Source organism: Rhinoraja longicauda, chromosome 4 (genome assembly GCF_053455715.1).
Source record: "Rhinoraja longicauda isolate Sanriku21f chromosome 4, sRhiLon1.1, whole genome shotgun sequence".
Lineage (NCBI taxonomy): Eukaryota > Metazoa > Chordata > Chondrichthyes > Rajiformes > Arhynchobatidae > Rhinoraja > Rhinoraja longicauda.
This window is the reverse complement of record NC_135956.1, coordinates 74601638-74619600: the sequence shown is the minus strand read 5'-3', so window position 1 is coordinate 74619600 and position 17963 is coordinate 74601638. Positions and strand designations below refer to the sequence as shown.

Here is a 17963-nt window from a genome sequence, read left to right as displayed (position 1 = left end):
ATGCCTTCTGCATTCTCATCCAAATGGTTGATATAAACCACAAACAGCTACGGCAACCTTGGCCTTTGAAATGAAAGGGCCTTGCTGGGGACCTGAAACAAAGGTCAGTGTCAGGCCTGTCAGTGGCAGGAGTAGAGCATGTCGGGTGGTGCAGCGGTAGAGTTGCTGCCTTACGGCGCCAGAGACCCGAGTTTGATCCTGACTACAGGTGCTGTCTGTAAGGAGTTTGTGCGTTCTCCCTGTGACCACATAGGTTTTTCCCGGGTGCTCCTGTTTCCGACCGCACTCCAAAAACGTACGGGTTAATTGGCTGTGGTAAAATTGTAAATGTTCCCTGGTGTGTCGGATAGCGCCAGTGTGTGGGCCGATTGCTGGTCGGCACGGACTGGTGGACGAAGGGCCTGTTTCCGCTGTGTATCTCTAAAGTCTAAAGACTGTTGTACTTTCCAAGGTCACTACTTCAAGGCAAGAGGCAGAGACTTTAGTTTATTGTCATTCAGAGAAACAATATGGAAACAGGCCCTTCAGCCCACAGGTTATATATAAGTTCATATTCATAAGTGATAGCAGCAGAATAATGCCATTCGGCCCATCATCTACGCCATTCAATCATGGCTGATCTTTACCTCTTAACCCCATTCTCCTGCCCATAACCCCCGACAACCATATCAATGAATAATCTGTCAATCTCCCCCATAAAAATATCCTGATTTAGCCTCCATTGACGGCTTCCACCACCGTCTGTAGCAAAGAATTCCACAGATTCACCACCCTCTGACTAAAGAAATTCCTCCTCATCTCCTTCCTAAAGGAACGTCCTTTAATTCTCAGGCTATGACCTCTGGGCCTAGACTCTCCCACTGGTGGAAACATCCTCTCCATATCCACTCTATCCAGGCCTTTCACTATTTGGAAGGTTTCAAAGAGGTCCCCCCTCATCCTTCTAAACTCCAGTGAGTACAGGCCCAGTGCCATCAAATGCACATCATATGTTAATCCACTCATTCCGGGGATCATTCTTGTAAACCTCCTCTGGGCCCTCTCCAGCACCAGCACATCATTCCTCAGGTATGGTGCCCAAAATTGCTCACAATATTCCAAATGTGGACTGACCAGCGCTAAAAGGCACTGCATTACAGCATTACATCCTTGTTTTTGTATTCTAGTCCATTCAAAATAAATGCTAGCATTGCGTTTGCCTTCCTTACTATCGATTTGACTTGCAGATTAATTTCTAGAGAGTCCTGCACCAGCAGTCCCAAGTCCCTTTGTGCCTTGGGAATTTCTGAATTCTCTCTCTGTTTAGAAAATAATCTATGCTTTTATTCCTACTACCAAAATGCATGACTCCACACTTTGCAATGCTGTATTCCATCTGCCATTTCTCAGCCCACTCTCCCAACCTGTCTAAGTCCTTCTGTAGAGCCCATGCTTTCTCCCCACTGCCTCGCTACCGTTTTGGGGCCTTTAAACAACTCCCATTTGGGGTATTTTTACCTTGCAGTCTCTCAGCTCTACCCACAAGGACTCTTCATCTCCCGATCCTGTCACCCTTAGCTAATGACCGAATTTTATACCTTACCAGAGGAGCTACCCCACTCCCTCTGCCCACCTGTCCGTCTTTTCGATAGGACGTGTGTCCTTGAATATTCAGCTCTCAGCTTCGATAGTCTTGCAGCCGTGTCTCTGTAATGCCCACAACATCATACCTACCAATGTCTAACTGTGCTACAAGCTCATCCACTTTGTTCCTTGTACTACAGTGTCCTCCATAATTGTCTAATGTCTATCGTTTGGGACAAAGACCCATCATTTATTTATTTGCCGCTGAACTCCACAATTTGAGATTTGTAATAGAAAAAATCACATGTGGTTAAAGGGCACATTGTCAGATTTTATTACTCGATCCTCGTGTCAATGCCCCTAATTATACTATCTCCAATCACAACGACAAATTTTTCCCCCCATCTCCTCTCGAATGGCCTCCTGAACCACACCATGTCAGGTTGCTCATCCTTCCCACAGCCCCCACACTCGGTTGTACAGGGAGCAGGAATCTCAGACCCGCCTGACAAGCTCAAGGGCTGAGGCTCCTCTAACTCAGTCCTCGCCCCTGTTCCACTGCCTGCCTCACTAGCAGTCACACCCTCCTCTTGACCACGGACCACATTGGAAGCAGCTACTCCTGCGGGGGTCACTGCCTCCAGAAACAGCGTCCAGGTAATTCTCCCCGTCCCTGATGTGCCATGCCGACCATTGATCCTAGTTCAATGGTCACCCTAGTTTTATGCAATCCCATTTTCCCATCCACTCCCTACACACTCGGGGCAATTTACAGAGGGCCAAGGAACCTACCAACCTGCGGGTCTTTGGGATGTGGGAGGAAACCGGAGCACCCGGAGGAAACCCACGGGGTCACAGGGAGAACGTGCAAACTCCGTACAGACACCACCCGTAGTCGGGATCGAACCCTGGTCTCTGGCGCTGTAAGACAGCAATGCTGCCGCTGTGCCACCGTGCTGCAAACAAGAGTCTTGTTTTCCTTTCTATTTATGAAAAACGGAATTAAACTGCGATGTTTTGATTTTCTTTTCCAGCTTCTTAGACAGAATTGACCAAGTGCAGCAAAATGACTATTCCCCGTCTGATCAGGTGAGTGGCTGAATCTTTAACCAGTGCATGGCCACAGTGTAATAGATGTACTGTCACCTCTCGCCCACACGCACTCTGTGGGTTTCTGTTGAGTGAATTCAATGGTAAACTGTTCACGGCCTGGTTAATATAGTAAACCCTCGTTAAAACAGACGATAGGGGGCCGAATGGTGTCCGTTATTGCCGATTGTCCATTGTAACCAAAGATACTAGAGGAGCAAGATGAACCACTCCGTCAAAATCGCCTATACTGAAGTGTAGTACGCAAAGGAGCGTAACGTCCGCCATTTTAGTAAGCAAAACCCGCCGATCGCTATGCCTCTCGTAGTGTAATCAGTGTTTTGGGGGAACAGTATGTGTGATGATACCATAAAAATGCAGAATATATCTCATCTATCAATTCACAGATGTTTGTTATTTTTCTTTTAAAATGTTTCTGCAAGTTTCTGCCTACTAAAATGGCGCCATGACGTGCTACGGTTTTTGGGGTCGAGTGGTCAATCTTGCTCTGCTCTATTATCTTTGGTTGTAACAGAGCAAGGTATTATTGTGTGTAGTAGAAACACTGTAGATGATGGTTAATACACAAAGAGACACAGCGGGTCAGGCAGCATCTCTGGAGAACATGGATAGGTGACGTCAGGATCCTTCAGACTGATTCAGTCAGCTGAGTTACTCCAGCACTTTATGTCAATTCATCTTCAATCTAGGGGTCGATGCCGCTGGTCTGCAGCAGCAAGCCCATCTTCACCGGTTCACACGGCTATTGCTGCGGCTCACGTTGTAGCCCCCACAGGAAGCGCTTTCTTCAGGTCACTGCTACTGACAGGGCGCGATCGGTCACCGTGGGGCTCCCTCCCATCTCACCTGCTGCAGCTTCCAGGGTGGAGTATGCCGGCAACTGAGGAGGAGGGTGAGTGACGGGAGGAGGAGGAGGAGGAGGCAGAGTGACGGGAGAAGGAGGAGGAGGCAGAGTGACGGGAGGAGGAGGAGGGTGAGTGACGGGAGGAGGAGGAGGCAGAGTGACGGGAGGTGGAGGAGGAGGAGGCAGAGTGACGGGAGAAGGAGGAGGAGGAGGAGGCAGAGTGACGGGAGATGGAGGAGGAGGAGGCAGAGTGACGGGAGAAGGAGGAGGAGGAGGCAGAGTGATGGGAGGAGGAGGAGGAGGAGGCAGAGTGACGGGAGAAGGAGGAGGAGGAGGCAGAGTGACGGGAGAAGGAGGAGGAGGCAGAGTGACGGGAGGAGGAGGAGGCAGAGTGACGGAGGAGGAGGAGGGTGAGTGACGGGAGGAGGAGGAGGAGGAGGCAGTGACAGGAGGTGGAGGAGGGTGAGTGACGGGAGGAGGAGGAGGAGGCAGAGTGACGGGAGGTGGAGGAGGAGGAGGCACTGCCGTCGAGGTGTCAGCTGGTGAGAGGGGAGGGCGCCCCCTGGTGACCGGATGTGCCGTGTCAGTGGCGGCAGCCTGAAGGAAGTGCTGTGCCCGGGGGCTACCACATGAGCTGCAATGTCACCGGACCGTGCAGTGGGTGATCGGGGGCTCACTGATGCACCTTGCTGCTGATCAGGGGTGGGGGTGGAGGCCGGGGCTGTAAACGGTCAGGGAGATGGTGCGAGGTGGCTTTGGTAGGGGCTCCGTTAAAACCAGGGTTTACTGCATTGCTTCACATCATCATACACTTTGAACCCAGAAGCTGGCCGGTTACACCACATAGAATGTAGACCATCACAGCAGAGCAACAGGCCCTTCAGCCCACAATACCCGTGCCTAACATGATGCCCCAATAAGCTCATCTCATCTGTCTGCACCTGATCCATCTCCCGCAGATCCATGTGCCTGTCGAAAAGCCCCTTGAACACTGCTTTAGTACCTGTCTCCACTAGTGGAAGCCAAATCACTGGATGAATTTGAAAGAGAGTTAGATAGAGCTCTCGGGGCTAGTGGAATCAAGGAATATGGGGAGTAGGCAGGCACGGTTTACTGATTGTAGATGATCAGCCATGATCACAATGATCAAAAGTTCATAGAGTCATACAGCGTGGAAACAGGCCCTTCAACTCAACTTACCAACCAACCAACCAACATGTCAACTTTGCCACGCAACTTGCCTATGCCAACCAACATCTGCACTAGTCCCACTTGCCTGCGTTTGGCTCATATACTTCTAATCCTGCCCTATCCATGTATCTGTCTAATTGTTTCTTAAATGTTGCAATAGACCTTGCCTCAACTACCTTCTCCGGCAGCTCGTTCCATACACCCACCATCATTTGTGTAAAAAGGTTACCATTCAGATTCCTATTAAATCTTTCCCCCTCCACGTGGCCTACTTCCTCTGGTTCTCGGTCCCCCGACTCTGTGCGACTTTGTGCGTCTACCCGATCTATTCTTCCCATGATTTTGTACCCCTCTTGTTTAGTTTAGTTTAGTTTAATGATACAGTGCGGAAACAGGCCCTGTGGCCCACCGAGTCTGCACCAAGGGACAATTTACAATTCACACCGCCAATTAACCTACAAACCTGTGTGTCTTTGATGTGTGGAAGGAGACAAAAGATCTCGGAGAAAACTCACGTGGGTCACGGGGAGAATGTACAAACTCCGTACAGACAGCACCTGTAGTCAGGATCGAACCCGGGTCTCTGGCGCTGTAAGGCAGTAGCTCTACCGCTGCGCCACCGTGTCGCCCATTAAATCACCACTCATCCTCCCGCACTCCAAGGAGTAGAGTCCCAGCCTGCTCAACCTCTCCCTACAGCTCGAGTCCTGGCAACATCCTCGTAAAGGTCTCAACCGTATAAAGGCCATCATCCGTATACCTTTAATGTCCTAAAGTGCAGTACTCATATGTCCTGAATCCACCGGCCACCCATCAAGCATTCCTTAAATATGTTATTAATGTCTCAATATGTGACTCGTATTTAGATACATGCCAATGTGTTTCCCATGTTGTGGTTAGTTGTTAGTTGTTTCAAGTAGTGAATGCTTCCAAGTAAGAATTAATGACCGAATAAAAGCCAGAAAACTGCATATACTGGAAATGTATGAAAGGGTGGAGCCCACAATGGCCCATTGTAGGCTGGGGAAGACGTGCTAACGAGAGGGATACAAGGATGTGGACAGTGGAACTGGCAGGATGACGAATATTGGGGAGGGCGAAAGAGGGGGGGAGTTACTTGAAATGAGAGAAATCAACACTCATGCCTCTGTGTTGTAAGCTGCACAAGCGAAATATGAGGTGCCGTTCCTCCAATTTGCATTTGGCCTCGCTCCGAGAGTGGAGGAGGCCCAGGACAGAAAGGTCAGTGTGGGTAGGAAGAAACTGCAGATGCTGGTTTAAACCGATAATAGATTTTTTTTTAAACTGGAGTAACTCAGCGGGTCATGCACCATCTCTGGAGAAAAGGAATAGGTGACTTCTTCAGTCTGAAGTAGGGTCTCGTCCCGTAACGTCACCAGAGATGCTGCCTGATCCACTAAGTTACTCCAGGTTTTATGAGTCTAAGGTCAGTATGGGAATAGGAAGGGGAGTTAAAATGTTTGGCAACCCAGAGATCGAATAAGCCAAGGCATGTTACTCCAGCATTTTTTGTTTACTTTCGGTATAAACCAGCATCTGCAGTTCCTTCCTGCACGGCTTGTGTAAAGAAATTTGTCTTCCCTTTATTAATTACGTATCTGTTGCTCGGTATGCTGGCAGAACCTCGAATGAGCCAGAATTATTTGTGAATGTCCTTCTTTTTCATTCCGACAGGATTTGCTTCGATGCAGAGTTTTGACATCAGGGATTTTTGAAACACGATTTCAAGTTGACAAAGTAAATTTTCAGTGAGTATGATCACACTTGTACTTCGAACCGTGGCAAGATCATTCCAACTCTCCCAACAATGGTTCCTTCAACGAGAAAGTAATACAGCGTGGAGGAGGGAGGATGTTTGATTTTAAGTTTAGTTTATTGTCACGTGTACCGAGGTAGACAACAGACAATAGGTGCAGGAGGAGGCCATTCGGCCCTTCGAGCCAGCACCGCCATTCAATGTGATCATGGCTGATTATTTTCAATCAGTACCCCGTTCCTGCCTTCTCCCCATACCACCTGACTCCGCTATCCTTAAGAGCTCTATCTAGCTCTCTCTTGAATGCATTCAGAGAATTGGCCTCCACTGCCCTCTGAGGCAGAGAATTCCACAGATTCACAACTCTCTGACTGAAAAAGTTTTTCCTCATCTCAGTTCTAAATGGCCTACCCCTTATTCTTAAAAAGATGCCTGCCTCTATCCTCAGCATGCATTGAATATTCTGATGAGGACACCCACCGCTGGCGAAGGTTTCCTCAAGTAAAGAAAAACATTTCGCTGTGCAAACTCTGTTCAGACACAGAGTCACGCCCGATGCACCTGTCTGTATGTCGTTCAAGGAGAGAGTGGTCAACATTGAACAGTAGTCTTTCCAAAGCTCTGTGCTGGGACCATGGCTTTACTACAATAGGTGCCCCCCTAAGATGGACACAAAATGCTGGAGTAACTCAGAGGGTGAGGCAACTTCTCTGGAGTAGGTGACGTTTCGGGTCGAGACCCTTCTTCAGGGGAGAGGGGGACAAGAGGCGTGAAAAGGCGGCACGGGTGGCGCAGCGGTAGAGTTGCTGCCTTACAGCGAATGCAGCGCCGGAGACTCAGGTTCGATCCTGACTACGGGTCGCCATCTGTATGGAGTTTGTACGTTCTCCCCGTGACCTGCGTGGGTTTTCTCCGAGATCTTCGGTTTCCTCCCACACTCCAAAGACTTACAGGTATGTAGGTTAATTGGCTGGGCAAATGTAAAAATTGACCCTAATGGGTGTGGAATAGTGTTAGTGTGCGGGGATCGCTGGGCGGTGTGGACTCAGTGGGCCGAAGGGCCTGTTTCCGCGCTGTATCTCTAAATCTAAAATCTAAAAAATCTAAATCTAAAAGGTACCGACCGAATCAGAGCCGACACCTTGAGAAAGGTGGAGCCCACAATGGTCCATTGTTGGCTGTGATAATAAAGGGAGACAAGTACATAGGTACTCCCTAACATGTGAATGGATGGAGTGATATGGTACTTCAGCCACACATATGTGCATCCAACGACATTGAGATTTTTAGCACATTTAAAAACTGTGATCAGACAGATTAGACGAGTTAAATCCCAGCTGTGACAGATTGTGATTAGTTCAGGGAGTTATTCGAGAGCTCGGGGCAACACAATGGTGCAGTGGTAGAGTTGCTGCCTTACAGCGCCAGAGACCCGGGTTCAATCCTGACTACGGGCGCTGTCTGTACGGGGTTTGTACGTTCTCTCTGTGACCGCGTAGATTTTCTCCGGGTGCTCCACATTCCAAAGATGTACAGGTTTGTAGGGTAATTGGCTTCTGTAAATTGCCCCCGAGAGTGTAGGGAACTGTAGGAACTGTAGATCAAGGTTTACTACAGAAAAAGACACAAAGTGCTGGAGTAATTCAGCAGGTCAGGCAGCATCTGTGAAGAATGTGGACAGGTAATATCTGTTGACTGTCAGATGCCAACTTGAGAATTCTCCAAGCTCTGAGCAATATCAGTGTGGGATTGGAAAAGTTGGAGATTACGGCAGTGAATTTGGTTCCTAATATGTTCACAGGCAAAGCTTAATCAGTCCATTCACTGTGGATTAATTTTGAGTCCTATTTTCCAGCAGAAAGTGACGTAATAGTGAGCATCTTTCAGCACAGTGCAGAGACCAAAAAATCATTCTATTGTCGAACTGTCAACATTTTCTGTCATCAGTGTTGTGAAGTCACTGTGTAAGTGTTGCTGTGACCCAGCCTGGACTGTGTGTGTTTCATTACGATGGACCTCAACTGTGCCGTCTCTCTCTTCCAGTATGTTCGACGTAGGAGGACAGAGAGACGAGAGGAGGAAGTGGATTCAGTGCTTCAATGGTTAGTAAGCCGGGATGAGTCTTTCAAATACAAACCCTTGCTTCTTAGCACGGTGGAGCTGTGGGAAAGTTGCAGCCTCATAGCGCCAGAGACCCGGGTTCAATCCTGACTACGGGTGCTGTCTGTACGGAGTTTGCACGTTCTCCCTGTGAACGCGTGGTTTTCTCCGGGTGCTCCCGTTTCCTCCCACACTCCAAAGACGTACAGGTTTGTGAATTGGTTTATTGGTTTCTGCAAAGGTATGAAGGTTAATTGACTGGGTAATATGTAAAAAATGTCCCTAGTGTGTGTGGGATAGTGTTAATGTGCGGGGATCGCTGGGCGGCGCGGACTCGGTGGGCCGAAGGGCCTGTTTCCGCGCTGTATATCTAAATCTAAAAAATTGTCCCTCGTGTGTTAGACGCAAAACTGTGATAACTTAAGAGTTGGTGTATGGGTGATCGCTGGGCGGCGCGGACTCGGTGGGCCGAAGGGCCTGTTTCCACACTGTATTTGGTAAATAAACTAAACTGAGTTGTCGGACGGCACAGTGGCTCAGCGGTAAAGTTGCTGCCTCACAGCGCCAGAGACCCGGGTTCCATCCTGACTACATGTGCCGTCTGTGCGGAGTTTGTACGCTCCCTATGACGGCGTGGGTTTTCTCCAGGTGCTATGGTTTCCTCCCACATTTCTAAGACGTGCAAATTTGTAGGTTAATTGGCTTCTGTAAATTGTGCCTCGTGTGTCGGATGTAATCCGTGTACAGGTGATCGCTAGTCGGCACAGGCTCGGTGGTGCTGTATCTCTAAACTAAATCAGCTGGTTGTAGACCCCAGCACGTGGCCCCTTGCAGCAGCGAGAGACTTCAGTTGTCATTGGGTTTTTTTGTCTGCTGGCCCCCCCTAATAATCCTGCTCTCTTCCTCCTCTCCCTTGTGCCCTCCTGTCCCTGCGTGGACCGCACTGGGTGGTCTACCACTGTCCACACACAGACGTCACAGCGATCATCTTTGTGGTGGCCAGCAGCAGCTACAACATGGTGATACGGGAAGACAACAACACCAATCGACTCCGAGAAGCTCTCGATCTCTTCAAAAGCATCTGGAACAACAGGTAGGGGTGCAAGCCTGACCTCACCGCTCGCTCTAGCGTTGTCTTAGAGTTTACAAAGTGTCTCTAGAACTGACGTCGGTGACTTTTTAAAGCTGTCCTTCGCAAGGGGCGGCGCGGTGAAGCAGCGGGAGAGTGGCTGCCTCACAGCGCCAGAGACCCAGGTTCGATCCTGACTACGGGTACTGTCTGTACGGAGTTTGTACGTTCTCCCCGTGACCACGTGGGCTTCCCCCCGGGTTCTCCGGTTTCCTCCCACACTCCAAAGACGTGCAGGTTTGTACGTTAATTGGCTCCTGTAAATTGTGGCAGTGTGTGGGATAAAACTGGTGCACGGCTGATCGTTGGTCGGTGCGGACTCAGTGAGCCGAAGGGCTGTTTCCACCCAGTATCTCTAAACTAAACCAAACTAAAACTTCTGCTTAGAACATGCACGTCAGTAACACAAATTGGACATAACACGATTAATGAATTAGGGTATAACACAAACCAAAATGGTTCTAACGTGATTTTGATTGGGAACTGGAAAACCACTCAAAAATACTTTGCAAATTAACAAGCAGAAAAAAACTGTCCTGAGGAAAAACAGTCTGGGAGAAAGATGTTTCCATGTAACCTCCCCGCAGTAATTAAACACTATTGTCCTTTTGGATCATAGCTGATAGTTTCACTGCGGTTAGCCATTGAAATTGACAAGCAGTCACTTCTATTAGTTCTTGTGCTATGGTCCTCAATTAAAGATTGGATAGTTGCAGACATTAAAATAAACTATAGCTATTAAAAAGACATTCGTTTTTGTAAACCCTGGAGGAACCATAGCTGTATTGTTGCGAGTCTGATACTCTGGAGCCCGCTTTGTTTTCCATTGACACAATTGTGTTTCTAACGAGATTTTCTAGAACTTGAAGTTTCTTGGGAATTTGACGATTGGTGTATAACTGCACGACACAAGGCAGAGGTAGGAACTGAGGCTGGGATGAATTAATGAGCTATTCAGGCTGGACCCACATTTAGGTTTACATTTATTCTTGCCACGTGTAACGAGGTACAGTGAAAAGCTTTGTTTTGCATGCTATCCAAACAGATCAAATACACCACACGTAGATCAAACTCGATCACAATCTGATCAAACTCGAATAAAATAGATAGAGCAAAGTGGAAGATTCAAATGGATTACATGTACTCGACATAAATACAATCAAGTCAAACCCAAGTACAATGCATAGAGCAAAGGGGAAGACACAGAGTGCAGAGTTCTCAGCATTGTAGCGCATCAGTTTCACAGACAAAGTCCAATGCCCACAATGCGATAGAGGTGAATCGGGCAGGACCCTAACTTGTGGAAGGACTGGTCAGAAGCCTGATAACAGAGGGGAAGAAGCTGTTTCTGAGTACAGTGGTGTGCGCTTTCAAGCTTCTGCACCTTCTGCCAGGTGGGGTTGGACGTCTTTGATTATGTTGGTTTGGAAAGGTTGAGAGGAATATGGGCAAAATGTGCGCAGGTGGGACCAGTGTAGATGGGGTATCTCGGTCAGCATGAACAATGTGGGCCGAAGGGTCAGTTTCCTCGCCGTCTGTCTCTATGTCGGCCCAACTTGCCAAAGATGGCTGATCAAGAAGGGACGAAGCTGGCCCTAAATCCGGTGGTGAGTGCTTTCAAGCTTCTGTACCTTCTGCCAGGCAGGAGCAGGGGGAAGAATGCATGATCAGGATGGAACAAGTCTTGGATTATATTGGCTGCTTTTTCAAGGCTGTGTGACGTGTAGATGGAGTCAATGGGTGGGAGGTCTGGTCTGTGTGATGGACTGGGCTACATCTATGACACTCTGCAATTTCTTACGGTCTTGGCCAGAGTGTTCCCAAACCAAGCTGTGATGCAATCTGATAGTATGCTTGTAACTGCATCAGATATAACTACAGCTATCTTAGTTATAATTTAGTCTATTGTCACGTGCGCCGAGGTGCAGTGAAAAGCTTTTTGTTGCGTGCTAACCAGTCAGCGGAAAGACAATACATGATTTCAATTGAGCCATCCACATTGTACAGAAACAAGATAAAGGGAATAATGTTTAGTGCAATATGAAATCCAGTAAAGTCCGATTAAAGATAGTCCGAGGGTCTTCAAAAATGTATGTAGTCGCTCAGAACCACTCTCTAGGTGTTGATAGGATGGTTCAGTTTACTGATAACAGCTGGGAAGAAACTGTTGCTGAATCTGGAGGTGTGCGTTTTCACACTTCTGTACATCTTGCCTGATGGGAGAGTGGAGAAGAGGGAGTGACCAGAGGTGAGACTGGTCCATGATTATGCTGCTGGCCTTGCCGAGGCAGCGTGAGGTATAAATGGAGTCAATGGTAGGGAGGTTGGTTTGTGTGATGGTCTGGGCTGCATCCACAATTTCTTGCGGTGTTGGATGGAGCTGTTCCCAAACCATGCTGTGATGCATCCCGATACAATGTTTTCCACGCCGCATCTGTGGAAGTTGGTGAGGGTTGTTGGGAACATGCTGAACTTCCTAAGCCTCCTGAGGGAAGTAGAGGCGTGGGTGTGCTTTCATGGCCATTGCTTCAATAGGGATGGTCCAGGACAAGTTGCTGGTGATATTGACTCCGATGGACAGTGTCGGCCGTTCTCCTGTGCACTCACAGCTCTTCCCTCCCGCTAGGTGGCTGCGAACAATCTCCGTCATCCTCTTCCTGAACAAACAAGACCTACTGGCGGAGAAAGTGTTGGCGGGGAAATCCAAAATAGAAGACTATTTTCCGGAGTACACGCATTACACCACTCCAGATGACGGTAAATGCTCCTAGCTTCCCTGGGTCCCGTTAGGAACAGGAAGGGGACGGGGCTGTTCACCAAGCACCTTCAACCATTCACTGTGATTATGGCCGCACCTCACAGTTCCTTGAAGGTGGAGTCGCCGGTAGATTGGGGGGGGTCAAAAAGCCCTTTGGCACATTGGCCTTCGTCAGTCAAAGAGTATTACGTGTAGAAGTTGGGGGGTCATGTTGCAGTTATATAAGACATTGGTGAGGCCACATGTAGGGTATTGTGCTCATTTCTGGGCACCATGTTACAGGAAAGATGTTGTTTAAGTTACAGAGGGTGCAGAGAAGATTTACGAGGATGTTGCCATGATACAAGGGCCTGAGCAACAGGGAGTGGTTGAGCTGGCCAGGACTCTATTTCATGGAGCACAGAAGGGTGTATATATATATATATATGTTATATATATATATATATATAGGTGTACATCTTTTAGAGGTGTATAAAATCATGAGAGGAATAGATCGGGTTGATGTGCAGAGATTCTTGCCCAGAGTGGGGGAATCGAGAACCAGAGGGCATAGTTTTAAGGTGAAGGGGGAAGAACTTATAGGAATCTGACGGGTAATTTTTTCACGCAGAGTGGTGGGTGTGTGGAACGAGCTGCCGGAGGAGGTAGTTGAGGCAGGGACTATTGCAACGTTTAAGAAGCATTTAGACAGGTGCATGGATAGGGAAGGTTTAGAGGGATATGGGCCAAACACAGGCAAGTGGGACTAGTGTAGATGGGACATGTTAGTCGGTGAGGGCAAGTTGGCCCGATGGGTATATTTGACTCTTTGACCTCATAAGAGGATAAGAACCAGGAGTAGACCATCAGACCCCACGAGCCTGTCCCTCCGTTCCATATAATCATGGCTAATCACATCTGCCTTTGTCCCACCGTCCTTAATCTGTTGACACAAGGAACTGCAGATGCCGTAATGGGGAACAGAGGGATATGGGGAACGGAGGGATATGGGGGACGGAGGGATATGGGGGACGGAGGGATATGGGGGACGGAGGGATATGGGGGACGGAGGGATATGGGGAACGGAGGGATATGGGGATCGGTCAGGGAAAGGATTGTCCACAATCCTGTTAGATCAAGAACTTGCTATTCGTGACCCTTACAGAATACTTGTTGGAATGTCTCTGTCCTACCGCTCTGAGGAACATTGCACTTCATTGAACGGTTCACTGACCCCTGGTAGTTGCCAGAAAAGTCAGCCAATCTGTTTTAAGACTGTGACCTTTGTACCTTTTTTGTCTTGGGAGCAGCGACGCCAGAACCTGGAGAAGATGCCAGAGTTACACGAGCGAAATATTTTGTACGAGACGAGTTTCTTGTGAGTATTCCACCGTGGGAGGTGCTGTAGTGGCCATTCAGCCCGTCAAGTCAATGCTGACCCGTTGTGGAGCAGTCCCATTCCCCAGCTAATTCCCCGCAGTGGCACAGCTGGTAGAGCCGCTGCCTCACAGCGCTAGGGACCCGGATTCAACCCTGACTACGGATGCTGTCTGTGTGGGGTTTGCACGTTCTCCCCGTGACCGCGTGGGTTTCCTCCGGGTGCTCCAGTTTCCTCCCGCATCGCAAAGACGTGCAGGTTAATTAGCTACTGTAAATTGCTTCTGGTTTGTAAAGCTAGTGTGAAGGGGTGATCGATGGTCAGCATGGACTCGGTGGACCAAAGGGCGTATTTCCATACTCTCAATCGTTCAATTCAGTCAAAAACTCTGCCAATCGTTCCCGCCTATCAATTGCTCTGAATTAATTCTGTTTCCACAAAGCCCTGAAATCCAGATCAGAGCCACTCTCTTTGTGAAATGCCGAGGCATTTTCCTCACCTTCCTCCTTCATCCTATGTCCACAGCTCTGAGCCTCCATCCTCAGGGCTCAGTCCACTGCCAGGAACACCATCCCTCCCTCTGTCCTACCCTCAATGGCAGAGCAAAGCGCGACACAGTGGCGCATCGGTAGAGTTGCTGCCTCACAGCCCCAGAGACCCGGGTTCGATCCTGACCACGGCTGCTGTGTGTACGGAGTTTATATGTTCTCCCTGTGATCGCGTGGGCTTTCTCCGGGTGCTCCGGGTTCCTCCCACACTCCAAAGACGTGCAGGTTTGTAGGTTATGTCGGCAAATTATCCCGAGTGTGTAGGATAGATCTCGTGTACAGGGGAACGGGGTACTGATTGAGAATGATCAGCCATGATCACATTGAATGGCGGTGCTAGCTCGAAGGGCCGAATGGCCTCCTCCTGTACCTATTGTCAAGTCAAGTTTATTTGTCACATACACATACACGATGTGCAGTGAAATGAAAGTGACCCGCGCAGGGGTGGAAGAAATGCGAGAGACGTGTGTCAATTTTGCTCTCTCTCTCTCAACGCCATTTTGTGCACAAAAAAAGAATTACAGTTACAGCATATAAATAAAGTTAATAAAGTTACTATAGTGTAGACAAAATTTAGTCCCTGGAGTTATAAAAGTTGACAGTCCTGATGGCCTGTGGGAAGAAACTCCGTCTCATCCTCTCCGTTTTCACAGCGTGACAGCGGAGGCGTTTGCCTGACCGTAGCATCTGGAACAGTCCGTTACTGGGGTGGCAGGGGTCCCTATTGTGTGGATCGGTGGGCCAAAGGACCTGTCTCAACGTTGTGTGGGAAGGGACCTCCGATCCTGGTTTGCACTATCTCCGGTGTTTCCGTGCTGTATCTCTCAAGTCTGAAGGCTTCCCTCTCTTCCCACAGAGGATCAGTACAGCGAGCGGAGATGGACGCCACTACTGTTACCCTCACTTCACCTGCGCGGTGGACACCGAAAACATTCGCAGGGTATTCAACGATTGTCGGGACATTATTCAGAGAATGCACCTTCGGCAATACGAGCTGTTGTGATGGAGAATCAATCAGACCCCTTGGTTTTTGGACTCTGCTAGTTTCCGTACCCTCGACGTGACCCGCGCAGGGGTGGAAGAAATGCGAGAGACGTGTGTCGATTTTGCTCTCTCTCTCTCTCTCTCTCTGGACGTCATTTTGTTCTTCATTCCTGACTTCACTTTATTTAGTGCACCTCGCTCCATGTTCGTTTGTTTTTCTTCTTCAAAACTCCGCCGTATTTCACTCCCCCCCCCTCCCTGGTTCCACCGAGACCACTGGTTACCTCTCGTGTCTTGACAGCAGTCTGGGTATGTACCTCAGGCCCATCTCCCTGCAAACTCATCGCTCTTGTTCCCCCCCCCCCACCCCCCCCCCCTCCCGCCCTACTGCCCAGCTCTGTAACTGGGCAACTGACCACAGCCCATTTACCAACCTCTTTCTCTCTCTCTCTCGCTCTGGGTTTCTCTACAACACAATGCTCAAGAGTACTTGACGGGGAAAATATATATTAGGACGACAATGCACTTTTTTGCATCAGGGTAATTTAAAACAAATAAAAAAAACTATCGAGGAAGGTCACACAATGTAGCAGCACCCAGAACGTTTAATAGTTTCACGGTTTTCTGCGTTAAGAATGGCAGTTCGGCTGAAAAAAGGACCTCGTCTTAAGCCAACTGGGGCACAGGAATAGTAAAGAGGCGGGATGTCCGAGGCCTACTTGTAGGAGACATTTTTGAGGTCCTGGAGCTTTGGAGTCTCAGCGCACGTTAGGTCTTGAACGGGGACTGCTTTGGCCTAGCCACCTAGGTTGAAACCACCACACACTAATGTTTGTTCAAGCTGTCCATCGTGACCTCTTCGGGTCGACTCGCGAACAGGCCACTAGCCCCAGCATTCGTTCCTTTATTTTTTTTCTCTTTGTTTCACTGCTGGATTATTATCTTGTACAGACTGTAAAATGTATTATTTTGTACAACTTTATTGAAAAGAATACTTGTAGATGATCTCTGTGCCTTGATTATGGCTGTACTTGTAAAATGAGCTAAGATGTAAGTATGTTTGACTGCGTTGTACAGCTTCATGTTGAAAAACCTCTTTCTCCAGCTGTGGCTGCAGATAGGATGTTTATCTGTAGAATTTAGGTTTTTTTTTTCCTGGTTTATAAAGAAGGGAAACGCTCTTTAGTAAAAAAAAAACAAATGTATAAATTATGCAAACTAACCACTTACCTTTACAAGAAGAGATCACAGGTGATGAGGTGTTGCAAGATCATGCCTTGTTTTGGATTTTCAGCTTTAACACATTAGAGTCCGATCAAGCGACATGGAATTATTTCTATGGGAACCAAGGTTTTTTTGCTAGGTATACATGTTTGGTAATTCTTTGGTCATTCATTGACCTTCACAAGTGCGTCAGGCATTGTGGAAGTGTCGAGTACCATTTAGATAGGTTCTTAAATTCTTGTACCATCTGCAGTTATTATTGTGCAAGTCAGTAGAAACAGAAACAAAAAACAAAAAAACAACCTAAGGTGTAAACCTTTTGTGTCTGGCCTAAGAGAATTACATTTTTATTTCTCTTTTAATAAAGAGATATGTTAGAAAAGTTTATTTTAAATATTGTAGAATTTGAGACGTGTGAAAATTTCTCAGACTTGAATAATTTATGCAAATCACATTCTCAGAACAAGTGGTGGAACCGTTTGGAAAAATAAGCAAAAATTGCTGTAGCAATAAGGCATGTCCTTTTTAGTAACTATTACACTGCTATATATTTTATACCTAGGTGTTTTATGTCTCTGTGAGTATATACTTTTCATGTGTCCGGAATAACTTGTACAATTTGTACAATGTTAAAAGAAATTACAGCTACGTGACAGAAACCCAGGAAGTGTTAATTCTATATTACTTTAAAATGGAGACCTGATGGCACACTCTCTCCCTCAGCCTCCCCTGCGTATAATATTTTAAGTTTAAAAAAATATATATTCTGTGTGCCTATTTAACGCCTACCATTGCAAAATCAAGCTCGGTTATACAGGTGTAGGGCGGTGGTAAAGCTGCTGCCTCACAGCACCAGAGACCGGGTTCAATCCTGACTACAGGTGGTCTCTCTGTCTGCCTGTTTGTACGTTCTCCCTCCCTGGGCTTTTATCCGGGTGCTCCGGTTTCGTCCCGCCTTCCAAAGACGTGCAGGTTTGTCGTTTAATTGGCCTCTGTAAATTGTGCGAAAGTGGGATAACGTGGAACCAGTGTGCGGGCGATCGATGGTCAGCATGGACTCGATGGGCCGCTGGGCCTGTTTCCACGCTGCATCTCTAAACATAGGTAGATATGGTGAGCCAAGAGACCAAATCTTTCTGTCAAGGGATGAGAGGGTTTCAGCTATAGGGAGAGGTTGTTTTCTCTGGAACGTCTGAGGGTGAGGGCAGACGATAGAAGTATATAAAAATGATGAGAGGCATCGATAGGATAGACAGAACCTTTTTCCCGGAGTGGAAATGAGGTGAGAGGGGGAAATTTAATGGAGATGGGCAATTCTTTAACGAGGGTGGTGGAGGCCAGGGGTGAAGGTCAAGGCAGATAAGATGGTGGTGTTTAA

At 47.9% G+C, this 17963-nt stretch overlaps 1 protein-coding gene across 2 annotated transcripts in view; it reads left to right on the top strand.

The window, feature by feature from the left end:
• Positions 1-17140, top strand: part of LOC144592886 (guanine nucleotide-binding protein G(s) subunit alpha-like) — a 219896-nt gene extending 202756 nt beyond the window's left edge. For both annotated transcript variants that reach the window (XM_078398091.1, XM_078398092.1), the window contains exons 6-12: positions 2598-2652; positions 6404-6477; positions 8529-8587; positions 9558-9678; positions 12341-12471; positions 13762-13829; positions 15234-17140. In XM_078398091.1, coding sequence (XP_078254217.1) covers positions 2598-2652; positions 6404-6477; positions 8529-8587; positions 9558-9678; positions 12341-12471; positions 13762-13829; positions 15234-15380 — 655 coding nt within the window. In that variant the 3' untranslated portion in view covers positions 15381-17140. The remainder of the gene's footprint in view (positions 1-2597; positions 2653-6403; positions 6478-8528; positions 8588-9557; positions 9679-12340; positions 12472-13761; positions 13830-15233) is intronic.
• Positions 17141-17963: the final 823 nt, after the last annotated feature.